This window comes from Eucyclogobius newberryi, unplaced genomic scaffold (assembly GCF_026437365.1).
Source record: "Eucyclogobius newberryi isolate DKJ021-1_F unplaced genomic scaffold, fEucNew1.0.hap1 SCAF_3, whole genome shotgun sequence".
Classification (NCBI taxonomy): Eukaryota; Metazoa; Chordata; class Actinopteri; order Gobiiformes; family Gobiidae; genus Eucyclogobius; species Eucyclogobius newberryi.
In genome coordinates, this window is record NW_027315945.1 from 40,083,779 (window position 1) to 40,099,966 (window position 16,188).

General features: G+C 46.4%; 1 protein-coding gene across 1 annotated transcript in view; it reads left to right on the top strand.

Annotated features, from left to right (window-relative positions):
• Positions 1-16,188, top strand: part of LOC140374615 (neural-cadherin) — a 178,162-nt gene that overhangs the window by 36,340 nt on the left and 125,634 nt on the right. Inside the window, exon 4 of the mRNA XM_072461544.1 lies at positions 1,049-1,253. Within this exon, the coding sequence (XP_072317645.1) occupies positions 1,049-1,253 (205 nt within the window). The remainder of the gene's footprint in view (positions 1-1,048; positions 1,254-16,188) is intronic.

Sequence of the window (16,188 nt, forward strand, 5' to 3'; positions counted from 1 at the left end):
GTGCTCGTCCTCCATGTGCCGTCCTCCATGTGCCGTCCTCCATGTGCCGTCCTCCATATGTTCGTCCTCCATGTGCTGTTCTCCATGTGCTCGTCCTCCATGTGCCGTCCTCCATGTGCCGTCCTCCATGTGCCGTCCACCATGTGCCGTCCTCCATGTGTTCGTCCTCCATGCGCCGTCCTCCATGCGCCGTCCTCCATGTGTTCGTCCTCCATGTGCCGTCCTCCATGTGCCGTCCTCCATATGTTCGTCCTCCATGTGCTGTTCTCCATGTGCCGTTCTCCATGTGCCGTCCTCCATGTGCCGTCCTCCATATGTTCGTCCTCCATGTGCTGTTCTCCATGTGCTCGTCCTCCATGTGCCGTTCTCCATGTGCCGTCCTCCATGTGCCGTCCTCCATGTGCCGTCCTCCATATGTTCGTCCTCCATGTGCCGTCCTCCATGTGCCGTCCTCCATATGTTCGTCCTCCATGTGCCGTCCTCCATATGTTCGTCCTCCATGTGCTGTTCTCCATGTGCTGTTCTCCATGTGCTCGTCCTCCATGTGCCGTTCTCCATGTGCCGTCCTCCATGTGCCGTCCTCCATATGTTCGTCCTCCATGTGCTGTTCTCCATGTGCTGTTCTCCATGTGCCGTCCTCCATGTGCCGTTCTCCATGTGCCGTCCTCCATGTGCCGTCCTCCATGTGTTCGTCCTCCATGTGCTGTTCTCCATGTGCGGGGACGGTGCGGTGGGCGTGTCCTATGCAGAAGGCGTGTGCGGAGCGGAGGGCGTGTCCGGAGCGGAGGGCGTGTCCGGTGCAGAGGGCGTGTCCGGATGAGAGGGCGTGTCTGGTGCAGAGGGCGTGTCTGGAGAAGAGGGTGTGTCTGGAGAAGAGGGCGTGTCCGGTGCAGAGGGCGTGTCCGGTGCAGAGGGCGTGTCTGGAGAAGAGGGCGTGTCCAGAGCAGAGGGCGTGTCCGGAGAAGAGGGCGTGTCCAGAGCAGAGGGCGTGTCTGGAGAAGAGGGCGTGTCTCCAGCCTGTGTAAATGCTGGTGTCTTGTCTCTGCAGAGTCGGCCTGGTGGTGGCGCTGTCCTTCCAGGATCGACCTCTTTTGTACGTTCTGCTGCGGAACCCGGGGAACGTGTTCAGCCTGAACCCGGCGTCCGGAGCACTGAGTCTGACCCGGAGCCCGGACTACGAGAGCGGCCACAACGTGCACGCGCTGCAGGTCCGAGCAACGGAGGAGGAGACGGGGCTGAGCGCGGTGGCCGAGGTGAGAACTGCAGCTAACACACGGGGCTGGAGTTAACACACGGGGCTGGAGCTAACACACGGAACGAGAGCTAACACACAGGGCTGGAGCTAACACACGGGACGAGAGCTAACACACGGGGCTAGAGCTAACACACGGGACGAGAGCTAACACACGGGGCTAGAGCTAACACTCGGAACGAGAGCTAACACGCGGGGCTGGAGCTAACACACGGGGCTGGAGCTAACACACGGGGCTAGAGCTAACACACGGAACGAGAGCTAACACACGGGGCTAGAGCTAACACACGGGACGAGAGCTAACACACGGGACGAGAGCTAACACACGGGACGAGAGCTAACACACGGGACGAGAGCTAACACACGGGGCTAGAGCTAACACACGGGACGAGAGCTAACACACGGGGCTAGAGCTAACACTCGGAACGAGAGCTAACACGCGGGGCTGGAGCTAACACACGGGGCTGGAGCTAACACACGGGGCTAGAGCTAACACACGGAACGAGAGCTAACACACGGGGCTAGAGCTAACACACGGAACGAGAGCTAACACACGGGGCTAGAGCTAACACACGGGACGAGAGCTAACACACGGGGCTAGAGCTAACACACGGGACGAGAGCTAACACACGGGGCTAGAGCTAACACTCGGAACGAGAGCTAACACGCGGGGCTGGAGCTAACACACGGGACAAGAGCTAACACGCGGGGCTGGAGCTAACACACGGAACGAGAGCTAACACGCGGAACGAGAGCTAACACGCGGAACGAGAGCTAACACACGGAACGAGAGCTAACACACGGGGCTAGAGCTAACACGCGGAACTAGAGCTAACACGCGGAACGAGAGCTAACACGCGGAACGAGAGCTAACACGCGGAACGAGAGCTAACACGCGGAACGAGAGCTAACACACGGAACGAGAGCTAACACACGGGGCTAGAGCTAACACGCGGAACTTGAGCTAACACGCGGAACGAGAGCTAACACGCGGAACGAGAGCTAACACGCGGAACGAGAGCTAACACGCGGAACGAGAGCTAACACACGGGACTAGAGCTAACATGTGGAACGAGAGCTAACACACGGAACTAGAGCTAACACTCGGAACGAGAGCTAACACGCGGGGCTGGAGCTAACACACGGGACAAGAGCTAACACGCGGGGCTGGAGCTAACACACGGAACGAGAGCTAACACGCGGAACGAGAGCTAACACGCGGAACGAGAGCTAACACACGGAACGAGAGCTAACACACGGGGCTAGAGCTAACACTCGGAACTAGAGCTAACACGCGGGGCTGGAGCTAACACACGGAACGAGAGCTAACACGCGGAACGAGAGCTAACACGCGGAACGAGAGCTAACACACGGAACGAGAGCTAACACACGGGGCTAGAGCTAACACGCGGAACTAGAGCTAACACGCGGAACGAGAGCTAACACGCGGAACGAGAGCTAACACGCGGAACGAGCGCTAACACACGGAACGAGAGCTAACACACGGGACTAGAGCTAACATGTGGAACGAGAGCTAACACACGGAACTAGAGCTAACACAGAACTACAGCTGTACGTTTATGTCACGTTATGTAAAATAAATGAAATGTGCTAAACGCAGTCCATCTGAGGTCTTCAGGATGTGGTGGGCTTAGTTTGTGCCTGTGTCATCCGTTCGGAGCCCGTGTTCGGAGCCGTGTTCGGAGCCGTGTTCGGAGCCCGTGTTCGGAGCCCGTGTTTGGAGCCGTGTTCGGAGCCGTGTTCGGAGCCGTGTTCGGAGCCCGTGTTCGGAGCCGTGTTCGGAGCCGTGTTCGGAGCCCGTGTTCGGAGCCGTGTTCGGAGCCGTGTTCGGAGCCCGTGTTCGGAGCCGTGTTCGGAGCCCGTGTTCGGAGCCGTGTTCGGAGCCGTGTTCGGAGCCGTGTTCGGAGCCGTGTTCGGAGCCCGTGTTCGGAGCCCATGTTCGAAGCCCGTGTTCGGAGCCGTGTTCGGAGCCGTGTTCGGAGCCGTGTTCGGAGCCGTGTTCGGAGCCCGTGTTCGGAGCCCATGTTCGAAGCCCGTGTCAGCCGTTTGGAGCCCGTGTTTGCACAGTTCATGCATAATTCTGCCGTGGTTACATAATTTTTCTGCTTCTGAGCTCATGAAAACGCTCTGACGCAACCGCGAGCGCCGAGAGAGCGAGCGCCACGAGAGCGAGCGCCACGAGAGCGAGCGCCATAAGAGCGAGCGCCAAACTGCAAAAAAAACGGAATCTGCGGAGTGAAGCTGTCCACGCTCATCATGAAGCTTCAAACTTTGACTCTGGAATTCATCAAAACATCTCGACTCGAAAATATATTGTTGTGGATTTTTAGTGACAAACAAATGAAATGGACTTGATCCTGGTGAACTGGGCCCACCACAGATCCAGGTCGGGATCTGGTTTAGGCCCCGGGTGATCCGGGTGATCCGGGTGATCCTGTTGTCTCACTCTCACACGTTCCTGGAGCTGGATTAGATCCTTTTGTCCGAGAGCGAGAACTTTATTCAGATTAATCAGGTGGAAAAGTGAAGTCATTAGAACTTTAGAGCTTAGACTTTAGACTTTAGACTTTAGACTTTAGAGTTTAGACTTTAAAGTTTAGACTTCAGACTTTAGAGTTTAGATTTTAGACTTTAGAGTTTAGACTTCAGACTTTAGACTTTAGAGTTTAGATGCATAAAATAATGAGCAAGAGATTCGTTGACCTTTTTAAATCACTTCATTAGAATGTTTAAAGTTCCAGCACAAAGAAAAAATACAGCTTTTAATAGATAATAAAGAACAGAACAGATGCTAATGATTTTAAGTTAACGTCTTTGACTTTCCACTGTATAAATGCCACAAACATGAGAAAAGTGTTCTTGGTGTTCTTGAGATGGTGTTCTTGAGATGGTGTTCTTGGTGTTCTTGAGATGGTGTTCTTGAGATGGTGTTCTTGAGATGGTGTTCTTGGTGTTCTTGAGATGGTGTTCTTGAGATGGTGTTCTTGAGATGGTGTTCTTGTTGTTCTTGGTGTTCTTGGGATGGTGTTCTTGTTGTTCTTGGTGTTCTTGGGATGGTGTTCTTGAGATGGTGTTCTTGAGATGGTGTTCTTGAGATGGTGTTCTTGAGATGGTGTTTTTGGGATGGTGTTTTTGGGATGGTGTTCTTGGTGTTCTTTGTGTTCTTGGTGTTCTTGAGATGGTGTTCTTGAGATGGTGTTCTTGTTGTTCTTGGTGTTCTTGGGATGGTGTTCTTGGATTGGTGTTCTTGGGATGGTGTTCTTGGGATGGTGTTCTTGGGATGGTGTTCTTGAGATGGTGTTCTTGAGATGGTGTTCTTGAGATGGTGTTCTTGAGATGGTGTTTTGGGGATGGTGTTTTTGGGATGGTGTTCTTGGTGTTCTTTGTGTTCTTGGTGTTCTTGAGATGGTGTTCTTGAGATGGTGTTCTTGGGATGGTGTTCTTGGTATGGTGTTCTTGAGATGGTGTTCTTGAGATGGTGTTTTGGGGATGGTGTTTTTGGGATGGTGTTCTTGGTGTTCTTTGTGTTCTTGGTGTTCTTGAGATGGTGTTCTTGGTGTTCTTGAGATGGTGTTCTTGTTGTTCTTGAGATGGTGTTCTTTTTGTTCTTTGTGTTCTTGGGATGGTGTTCTTGAGATGGTGTTCTTGAGATGGTGTTCTTGGTGTTCTTGAGATGGTGTTCTTGAGATGGTGTTCTTGGTGTTCTTGAGATGGTGTTCTTGGTGTTCTTGAAATGGTGTTCTTGGTGTTCTTGAGATGGTGTTCTTGAGATGGTGTTCTTGGTGTTCTTAAGATGGTGTTCTTGTTGTTCTTGGTGTTCTTGAGATGGTGTTCTTGGTGTTCTCGAGATGGTGTTCTTGGTGTCCTTGAGATGGTGTTCTTGTTGTTCTTGGTGTCTTGGTGTTCTTGGGATGGTGTTCTTGGGATGGTGTTCTTGAGATGGTGTTCTTGAGATGGTGTTTTGGGGATGGTGTTTTTGGGATGGTGTTCTTGGTGTTCTTGGTGTTCTTGGTGTTCTTTGTGTTCTTGGTGTTCTTGAGATGGTGTTCTTGAGATGGTGTTCTTGAGGTGGTGTTCTTGGGATGGTGTTCTTGGGTTGGTGTTGTTGAGATGGTGTTCTTGAGATGGTGTTTTGGGGATGGTGTTTTTGGGATGGTTTTCTTTGTGTTCTTGGTGTTCTTGAGATGGTGTTCTTGTTGTTCTTGAGATGGTGTTCTTGTTGTTCTTGAGATGGTGTTCTTGTTGTTCTTGGTGTTCTTGAGATGGTGTTCTTGGTGTTCTTGAGATGGTGTTCTTGGTGTTCTTGAGATGGTGTTCTTGGTGTTCTTGAGATGGTGTTCTTAGTGTTCTTGGTGTTCTTGGGATGGTGTTCTTGGGATGGTGTTCTTGAGATGGTGTTCTTGGGATGGTGTTCTTGGGATGGTGTTCTTGAGATGGTGTTCTTGAGATGTTGTTTTGGGGATGGTGTTTTTGGGATGGTGTTCTTGGTGTTCATTGTGTTCTTGGTGTTCTTGAGATGGTGTTCTTGAGATGGTGCTCTTGAGATGGTGTTCTTGGGATGGTGTTCTTGGGATGGTGTTCTTGAGATGGTGTTCTTGAGATGGTGTTTTGGGGATGGTGTTTTTGGGATGGTGTTTTTGGGATGGTGTTCTTGGTGTTCTTTGTGTTCTTGGTGTTCTTGAGATGGTGTTCTTGAGATGGTGTTCTTGTTGTTCTTGGTGTTCTTGAGATGGTGTTCTTGGTGTTCTTGAGATGGTGTTCTTGTTGTTCTTGGTGTTCTTGGGATGGTGTTCTTGGTGTTCTTGAGATGGTGTTCTTGAGATGGTGTTCTTGGTGTTCTTGGGATGGTGTTCTTGGTGTTCTTGAGATGGTGTTCTTGATGTTCTTGGTGTTCTTGAGATGGTGTTCTTGGTGTTCTTGAGATGGTGTTCTTGTTGTTCTTGGTGTTCTTGGGATGGTGTTCTTGAGATGGTGTTCTTGGTGTTCTTGAGATGGTGTTCTTGAGATGGTGTTCTTGAGATGGTGTTCTTGGTGTTCTTGAGATGGTGTTCTTGGTGTTCTTGAGATGGTGTTCTTGTTGTTCTTGGTGTTCTTGAGATGGTGTTCTTGAGATGGTGTTCTTGGTGTTCTTCGGATGGTGTTCTTGGTGTTCTTGAGATGGTGTTCTTGTTGTTCTTGGTGTTCTTGAGATGGTGTTCTTGGTGTTCTTGAGATGGTGTTCTTGAGATGGTGTTCTTGGTGTTCTTGAGATGGTGTTCTTGGTGTTCTTGAGATGGTGTTCTTGTTGTTCTTGGTGTTCTTGAGATGGTGTTCTTGGTGTTCTTGAGATGGTGTTCTTGAGATGGTGTTCTTGGTGTTCTTGGGATGGTGTTCTTGGTGTTCTTGAGATGGTGTTCTTGTTGTTCTTGGTTGTCTTGAGATGGTGTTCTTGGTGTTCTTGAGATGGTGTTCTTGGTGTTCTTGAGATGGTGTTCTTGAGATGGTGTTCTTGGTGTTCTTGGGATGGTGTTCTTGGTGTTCTTGAGATGGTGTTCTTGGTGTTCTTGAGATGGTGTTCTTGGTGTTCTTGAGATGGTGTTCTTGTTGTTCTTGGTGTTCGTGGGATGGTGTTTTTGGGATGGTGTTCTTTGTGTTCTTGGTGTTCTTGAGATGGTGTTCTTGTTGTTCTTGAGATGGTGTTCTTGTTGTTCTTGGTGTTCTTGAGATGGTGTTCTTGGTGTTCTTGAGATGGTGTTCTTGGTGTTCTTGATATGGTGTTCTTGTTGTTCTTGGTGTTCTTGGGATGGTGTTCTTTTTGTTCTTTGTGTTCTTGGGATGGTGTTCTTGAGATGGTGTTCTTGGGATGGTGTTCTTGGGATGGTGTTCTTGAGATGGTGTTCTTGAGATGGTGTTTTGGGGATGGTGTTTTTGGGATGGTGTTCTTGGTGTTCTTTGTGTTCTTGGTGTTCTTGAGATGGTGTTCTTGAGATGGTGTTCTTGAGATGGTGTTCTTGGGATGTTCTTGGGATGGTGTTCTTGGGATGGTGTTCTTGAGATGGTGTTCTTGAGATGGTGTTTTGGGGATGGTGTTTTTGAGATGGTGTTTTTGGGATGGTGTTCTTGGTGTTCTTTGTGTTCTTGGTGTTCTTGAGATGGTGTTCTTGAGATGGTGTTCTTGTTGTTCTTGGTGTTCTTGAGATGGTGTTCTTGGTGTTCTTGAGATGGTGTTCTTGTTGTTCTTGGTGTTCTTGGGATGGTGTTCTTGAGATGGTGTTCTTGGTGTTCTTGGGATGGTGTTCTTGAGATGGTGTTCTTGAGATGGTGTTCTTGAGATGGTGTTCTTGGTGTTCTTGAGATGGTGTTCTTTGTGTTCTTGAGATGGTGTTCTTGGTGTTCTTGAGATGGTGTTCTTGTTGTTCTTGGTGTTCTTGAGATGGTGTTCATGGTGTTCTTGAGATGGTGTTCTTGGTGTTCTTGGGATGGTGTTCTTGGTGTTCTTGAGATGGTGTTCGTGTTGTTCTTGGTGTTCTTGAGATGGTGTTCTTGGTGTTCTTGAGATGGTGTTCTTGGTGTTCTTGAGATGGTGTTCTTGAGATGGTGTTCTTGAGATGGTGTTCTTGGGATGGTGTTCTTGGGATGGTGTTCTTGAGATGGTGTTCTTGAGATGGTGTTTTGGGGATGGTGTTTTTGAGATGGTGTTTTTGGGATGGTGTTCTTGGTGTTCTTTGTGTTCTTGGTGTTCTTGAGATGGTGTTCTTGAGATGGTGTTCTTGTTGTTCTTGGTGTTCTTGAGATGGTGTTCTTGGTGTTCTTGAGATGGTGTTCTTGTTGTTCTTGGTGTTCTTGGGATGGTGTTCTTGAGATGGTGTTCTTGGTGTTCTTGGGATGGTGTTCTTGAGATGGTGTTCTTGGTGTTCTTGAGATGGTGTTCTTGGTGTTCTTGAGATGGTGTTCTTGAGATGGTGTTCTTGGTGTTCTTGAGATGGTGTTCTTGGTGTTCTTGAGATGGTGTTCTTGTTGTTCTTGGTGTTCTTGAGATGGTGTTCTTGGTGTTCTTGAGATGGTGTTCTTGAGATGGTGTTCTTGGTGTTCTTGGGATGGTGTTCTTGGTGTTCTTGAGATGGTGTTCTTGTTGTTCTTGGTTGTCTTGAGATGGTGTTCTTGGTGTTCTTGAGATGGTGTTCTTGGTGTTCTTGAGATGGTGTTCTTGAGATGGTGTTCTTGGTGTTCTTGGGATGGTGTTCTTGGTGTTCTTGAGATGGTGTTCTTGGTGTTCTTGAGATGGTGTTCTTGGTGTTCTTGAGATGGTGTTCTTGTTGTTCTTGGTGTTCGTGGGATGGTGTTTTTGGGATGGTGTTCTTTGTGTTCTTGGTGTTCTTGAGATGGTGTTCTTGTTGTTCTTGAGATGGTGTTCTTGTTGTTCTTGGTGTTCTTGAGATGGTGTTCTTGGTGTTCTTGAGATGGTGTTCTTGGTGTTCTTGATATGGTGTTCTTGTTGTTCTTGGTGTTCTTGGGATGGTGTTCTTTTTGTTCTTTGTGTTCTTGGGATGGTGTTCTTGAGATGGTGTTCTTGGGATGGTGTTCTTGGGATGGTGTTCTTGAGATGGTGTTCTTGAGATGGTGTTTTGGGGATGGTGTTTTTGGGATGGTGTTCTTGGTGTTCTTTGTGTTCTTGGTGTTCTTGAGATGGTGTTCTTGAGATGGTGTTCTTGAGATGGTGTTCTTGGGATGTTCTTGGGATGGTGTTCTTGGGATGGTGTTCTTGAGATGGTGTTCTTGAGATGGTGTTTTGGGGATGGTGTTTTTGAGATGGTGTTTTTGGGATGGTGTTCTTGGTGTTCTTTGTGTTCTTGGTGTTCTTGAGATGGTGTTCTTGAGATGGTGTTCTTGTTGTTCTTGGTGTTCTTGAGATGGTGTTCTTGGTGTTCTTGAGATGGTGTTCTTGTTGTTCTTGGTGTTCTTGGGATGGTGTTCTTGAGATGGTGTTCTTGGTGTTCTTGGGATGGTGTTCTTGAGATGGTGTTCTTGAGATGGTGTTCTTGAGATGGTGTTCTTGGTGTTCTTGAGATGGTGTTCTTTGTGTTCTTGAGATGGTGTTCTTGGTGTTCTTGAGATGGTGTTCTTGTTGTTCTTGGTGTTCTTGAGATGGTGTTCATGGTGTTCTTGAGATGGTGTTCTTGGTGTTCTTGGGATGGTGTTCTTGGTGTTCTTGAGATGGTGTTCGTGTTGTTCTTGGTGTTCTTGAGATGGTGTTCTTGGTGTTCTTGAGATGGTGTTCTTGGTGTTCTTGAGATGGTGTTCTTGAGATGGTGTTCTTGAGATGGTGTTCTTGGGATGGTGTTCTTGGGATGGTGTTCTTGAGATGGTGTTCTTGAGATGGTGTTTTGGGGATGGTGTTTTTGAGATGGTGTTTTTGGGATGGTGTTCTTGGTGTTCTTTGTGTTCTTGGTGTTCTTGAGATGGTGTTCTTGAGATGGTGTTCTTGTTGTTCTTGGTGTTCTTGAGATGGTGTTCTTGGTGTTCTTGAGATGGTGTTCTTGTTGTTCTTGGTGTTCTTGGGATGGTGTTCTTGAGATGGTGTTCTTGGTGTTCTTGGGATGGTGTTCTTGAGATGGTGTTCTTGAGATGGTGTTCTTGGTGTTCTTGAGATGGTGTTCTTGGTGTTCTTGAGATGGTGTTCTTGGTGTTCTTGAGATGGTGTTCTTGGTGTTCTTGAGATGGTGTTCTTGTTGTTCTTGGTGTTCTTGAGATGGTGTTCATGGTGTTCTTGAGATGGTGTTCTTGGTGTTCTTGGGATGGTGTTCTTGGTGTTCTTGAGATGGTGTTCGTGTTGTTCTTGGTGTTCTTGAGATGGTGTTCTTGGTGTTCTTGAGATGGTGTTCTTGGTGTTCTTGAGATGGTGTTCTTGTTGTTCTTGGTGTTCGTGGGTTGGTGTTCTTGGGATGGTGTTCTTGGGATGGTGTTCTTGAGATTGTGTTCTTGGGATGGTGTTCTTGGGATGGTGTTTTGGGGATGGTGTTTTTGGGATGGTGTTCTTGGTGTTCTTTGTGTTCTTGGTGTTCTTGAGATGGTGTTCTTGAGATGGTGTTCTTGAGATGGTGTTCTTGGGATGGTGTTCTTGGGATGGTGTTCTTGAGATGGTGTTCTTGAGATGGTGTTTTGGGGATGGTGTTCTTGGTGTTCTTTGTGTTCTTGAGATGGTGTTCTTGGTGTTTTTGAGATGGTGTTCTTGTTGTTCTTGGTGTTCTTGAGATGGTATTCTTGGTGTTCTTGAGATGGTGTTCTTGTTGTTCTTGGTGTTCTTGGGATGGTGTTCTTGAGATGGTGTTCTTGGTGTTCTTGAGATGGTGTTCTTGGTGTTCTTGAGATGGTGTTCTTGAGATGGTGTTCTTGGTGTTCTTGAGATGGTGTTCTTGGTGTTCTTGAGATGGTGTTCTTGAGATGGTGTTCTTGGTGTTCTTGAGATGGTGTTCTTGAGATGGTGTTCTTGGTGTTCTTGAGATAGTGTTCTTGGTGTTCTTGAGATGGTGTTCTTGAGATGGTGTTCTTGGTGTTCTTGAGATGGTGTTCTTGTTGTTCTTGGTGTTCTTGAGATGGTGTTCTTGGTGTTCTTGAGATGGTGTTCTTGGTGTTCTTGAGATGGTGTTCTTGTTGTTCTTGGTGTTCTTGAGATGGTGTTCTTGGTGTTCTTCAGATGGTGTTCTTGGTGTTCTTGAGATGGTGTTCTTGGTGTTCTTGAGATGGTGTTCTTAGTGTTCTTGGTGTTCTTGGGATGGTGTTCTTGGGATGGTGTTCTTAAGATGGTGTTCTTTGGATGGTGTTCTTGGGATGGTGTTCTTGAGATGGTGTTCTTGAGATGGTGTTTTGGGGATGGTGTTTTTGGGATGGTGTTCTTGGTGTTCTTTGTGTTCTTGGTGTTTTTGAGATGGTGTTCTTGAGATGGTGTTCTTTTTGTTCTTGGTGTTCTTGAGATGGTGTTCTTGGTGTTCTTGAGATGGTGTTCTTGTTGTTCTTGGTGTTCTTGGGATGGTGTTCTTGGTGTTCTTGAGATGGTGTTCTTGAGATGGTGTTCTTGGTGTTCTTGGGATGGTGTTCTTGGTGTTCTTGAGATGGTGTTCTTGATGTTCTTGGTGTTCTTGAGATGGTGTTCTTGGTGTTCTTGAGATGGTGTTCTTGAGATGGTGTTCTTGGTGTTCTTGAGATGGTGTTCTTGGTGTTCTTGGGATGGTGTTCTTGAGATGGTGTTCTTGGTGTTCTTGAGATGGTGTTCTTGAGATGGTGTTCTTGAGATGGTGTTCTTGGTGTTCTTGAGATGGTGTTCTTGAGATGGTGTTCTTGGTGTTCTTGAGATGGTGTTCTTGGTGTTCTTGAGATGGTGTTCTTGGTGTTCTTGAGATGGTGTTCTTGTTGTTCTTGGTGTTCTTGAGATGGTGTTCTTTGTGTTCTTGGGATGGTGTTCTTGGTGTTTTTGGGATGGTGTTCTTTGTGTTCTTGGTGTTCTTGAGATGGTGTTCTTGAGATGGTGTTCTTGAGATGGTGTTCTTGGTGTTCTTGAGATGGTGTTCTTGGTGTTCTTGAGATCGTGTTCTTGAGATGGTGTTCTTGGTGTTCTTGGGATGGTGTTCTTGGTGTTCTTGAGATGGTGTTCTTGGTGTTCTTGAGATGGTGTTCTTGTTGTTCTTGGTGTTCTTGAGATGGTGTTCTTGGTGTTCTTGAGATGGTGTTCTTGGTGTTCTTGAGATGGTGTTCTTGTTGTTCTTGGTGTTCGTGGGATGGTGTTTTTGGGATGGTGTTCTTTGTGTTCTTGGTGTTCTTGAGATGGTGTTCTTGTTGTTCTTGAGATGGTGTTCTTGTTGTTCTTGGTGTTCTTGAGATGGTGTTCTTGGTGTTCTTGAGATGGTGTTCTTGGTGTTCTTGAGATGGTGTTCTTGGTGTTCTTGAGATGGTGTTCTTGTTGTTCTTGGTGTTCTTGGGATGGTGTTCTTTTTGTTCTTTGTGTTCTTGGGATGGTGTTCTTGAGATGGTGTTCTTGGGATGGTGTTCTTGGGATGGTGTTCTTGAGATGGTGTTCTTGAGATTGTGTTTTGGGGATGGTGTTTTTGGGATGGTGTTCTTGGTGTTCTTTGTGTTCTTGGTGTTCTTGAGATGGTGTTCTTGAGATGGTGTTCTTGAGATGGTGTTCTTGGGATGGTGTTCTTGGGATGGTGTTCTTGAGATGGTGTTCTTGAGATGGTGTTTTGGGGATGGTGTTTTTGGGATGGTGTTTTTGGGATGGTGTTTTTGGGATGGTGTTCTTTGTGTTCTTGGTGTTCTTGAGATGGTGTTCTTGAGATGGTGTTCTTGTTGTTCTTGGTGTTCTTGAGATGGTGTTCTTGGTGTTCTTGAGATGGTGTTCTTGTTGTTCTTGGTGTTCTTGGGATGGTGTTCTTGAGATGGTGTTCTTGGTGTTCTTGGGATGGTGTTCTTGAGATGGTGTTCTTGAGATGGTGTTCTTGAGATGGTGTTCTTGGTGTTCTTGAGATGGTGTTCTTGGTGTTCTTGAGATGGTGTTCTTGGTGTTCTTGAGATGGTGTTCTTGGTGTTCTTGAGATGGTGTTCTTGTTGTTCTTGGTGTTCTTGAGATGGTGTTCTTGGTGTTCTTGAGATGGTGTTCTTGAGATGGTGTTCTTGGTGTTCTTGGGATGGTGTTCTTGGTGTTCTTGAGATGGTGTTCTTGTTGTTCTTTGTGTTCTTGAGATGGTGTTCTTGGTGTTCTTGAGATGGTGTTCTTGTTGTTCTTGGTGTTCGTGGGTTGGTGTTCTTGGGATGGTGTTCTTAAGATAAGATAAGATAATCCTTTATTGTCCCACATGGGGAAATTCCATTGATGCTTGGGATGGTGTTCTTGAGATGGTGTTCTTGGGATGGTGTTCTTGGGATGGTGTTTTGGGGATGGTGTTTTTGGGATGGTGTTCTTGGTGTTCTTTGTGTTCTTGGTGTTCTTGAGATGGTGTTCTTGAGATGGTGTTCTTGAGATGGTGTTCTTGGGATGGTGTTCTTGGGATGGTGTTCTTGAGATGGTGTTCTTGAGATGGTGTTTTGGGGATGGTGTTCTTGGTGTTCTTTGTGTTCTTGAGATGGTGTTCTTGGTGTTTTTGAGATGGTGTTCTTGTTGTTCTTGGTGTTCTTGAGATGGTATTCTTGGTGTTCTTGAGATGGTGTTCTTGTTGTTCTTGGTGTTCTTGGGATGGTGTTCTTGAGATGGTGTTCTTGGTGTTCTTGAGATGGTGTTCTTGGTGTTCTTGAGATGGTGTTCTTGGTGTTCTTGAGATGGTGTTCTTGAGATGGTGTTCTTGGTGTTCTTGAGATGGTGTTCTTGGTGTTCTTGAGATGGTGTTCTTGGTGTTCTTGAGATGGTGTTCTTGAGATGGTGTTCTTGGTGTTCTTGAGATTGTGTTCTTGGTGTTCTTGAGATGGTGTTCTTAGTGTTCTTGGTGTTCTTGGGATGGTGTTCTTGGGATGGTGTTCTTAAGATGGTGTTCTTTGGATGGTGTTCTTGGGATGGTGTTCTTGAGATGGTGTTCTTGAGATGGTGTTTTGGGGATGGTGTTTTTGGGATGGTGTTCTTGGTGTTCTTTGTGTTCTTGGTGTTTTTGAGATGGTGTTCTTGAGATGGTGTTCTTTTTGTTCTTGGTGTTCTTGAGATGGTGTTCTTGGTGTTCTTGAGATGGTGTTCTTGTTGTTCTTGGTGTTCTTGGGATGGTGTTCTTGGTGTTCTTGAGATGGTGTTCTTGAGATGGTGTTCTTGGTGTTCTTGGGATGGTGTTCTTGGTGTTCTTGAGATGGTGTTCTTGATGTTCTTGGTGTTCTTGAGATGGTGTTCTTGGTGTTCTTGAGATGGTGTTCTTGAGATGGTGTTCTTGGTGTTCTTGAGATGGTGTTCTTGGTGTTCTTGGGATGGTGTTCTTGAGATGGTGTTCTTGGTGTTCTTGAGATGGTGTTCTTGAGATGGTGTTCTTGAGATGGTGTTCTTGGTGTTCTTGAGATGGTGTTCTTGAGATGGTGTTCTTGGTGTTCTTGAGATGGTGTTCTTGGTGTTCTTGAGATGGTGTTCTTGTTGTTCTTGGTGTTCTTGAGATGGTGTTCTTGGTGATCTTGAGATGGTGTTCTTGAGATGGTGTTCTTTGTGTTCTTGGGATGGTGTTCTTGGTGTTTTTGGGATGGTGTTGTTTGTGTTCTTGGTGTTCTTGAGATGGTGTTCTTGAGATGGTGTTCTTGGTGTTCTTGAGATGGTGTTCTTGGTGTTCTTGAGATCGTGTTCTTGAGATGGTGTTCTTGGTGTTCTTGGGATGGTGTTCTTGGTGTTCTTGAGATGGTGTTCTTGGTGTTCTTGAGATGGTGTTCTTGTTGTTCTTGGTGTTCTTGAGATGGTGTTCTTGGTGTTCTTGAGATGGTGTTCTTGGTGTTCTTGAGATGGTGTTCTTGTTGTTCTTGGTGTTCGTGGGATGGTGTTTTTGGGATGGTGTTCTTTGTGTTCTTGGTGTTCTTGAGATGGTGTTCTTGTTGTTCTTGAGATGGTGTTCTTGTTGTTCTTGGTGTTCTTGAGATGGTGTTCTTGGTGTTCTTGAGATGGTGTTCTTGGTGTTCTTGAGATGGTGTTCTTGGTGTTCTTGAGATGGTGTTCTTGTTGTTCTTGGTGTTCTTGGGATGGTGTTCTTTTTGTTCTTTGTGTTCTTGGGATGGTGTTCTTGAGATGGTGTTCTTAGGATGGTGTTCTTGGGATGGTGTTCTTGAGATGGTGTTCTTGAGATGGTGTTTTGGGGATGGTGTTTTTGGGATGGTGTTCTTGCTGTTCTTTGTGTTCTTGGTGTTCTTGAGATGGTGTTCTTGAGATGGTGTTCTTGAGATGGTGTTCTTGGGATGGTGTTCTTGGGATGGTGTTCTTGAGATGGTGTTCTTGAGATGGTGTTTTGGGGATGGTGTTTTTGGGATGGTGTTTTTGGGATGGTGTTCTTGGTGTTCTTTGTGTTCTTGGTGTTCTTGAGATGGTGTTCTTGAGATGGTGTTCTTGTTGTTCTTGGTGTTCTTGAGATGGTGTTCTTGGTGTTCTTGAGATGGTGTTCTTGGTGTTCTTGAGATGGTGTTCTTGTTGTTCTTGGTGTTCTTGGGATGGTGTTCTTTTTGTTCTTTGTGTTCTTGGGATGGTGTTCTTGAGATGGTGTTCTTGGGATGGTGTTCTTGGGATGGTGTTCTTGAGATGGTGTTCTTGAGATGGTGTTTTGGGGATGGTGTTTTTGGGATGGTGTTCTTGGTGTTCTTTGTGTTCTTGGTGTTCTTGAGATGGTGTTCTTGAGATGGTGTTCTTGAGATGGTGTTCTTGGGATGGTGTTCTTGGGATGGTGTTCTTGAGATGGTGTTCTTGAGATGGTGTTTTGGGGATGGTGTTTTTGGGATGGTGTTTTTGGGATGGTGTTCTTGGTGTTCTTTGTGTTCTTGGTGTTCTTGAGATGGTGTTCTTGAGATGGTGTTCTTGTTGTTCTTGGTGTTCTTGAGATGGTGTTCTTGGTGTTCTTGAGATGGTGTTCTTGTTGTTCTTGGTGTTCTTGGGATGGTGTTCTTGAGATGGTGTTCTTGGTGTTCTTGGGATGGTGTTCTTGAGATGGTGTTCTTGAGATGGTGTTCTTGAGATGGTGTTCTTGGTGTTCTTGAGATGGTGTTCTTGGTGTTCTTGAGATGGTGTTCTTGGTGTTCTTGAGATGGTGTTCTTGGTGTTCTTGAGATGGTGTTCTTGTTGTTCTTGGTGTTCTTGAGATGGTGTTCTTGGTGTTCTTGAGATGGTGTTCTTGAGATGGTGTTCTTGGTGTTCTTGGGATGGTGTTCTTGGTGTTCTTGAGATGGTGTTCTTGTTGTTCTTGGTGTTCTTGAGATGGTGTTCTTGGTGTTCTTGAGATGGTGTT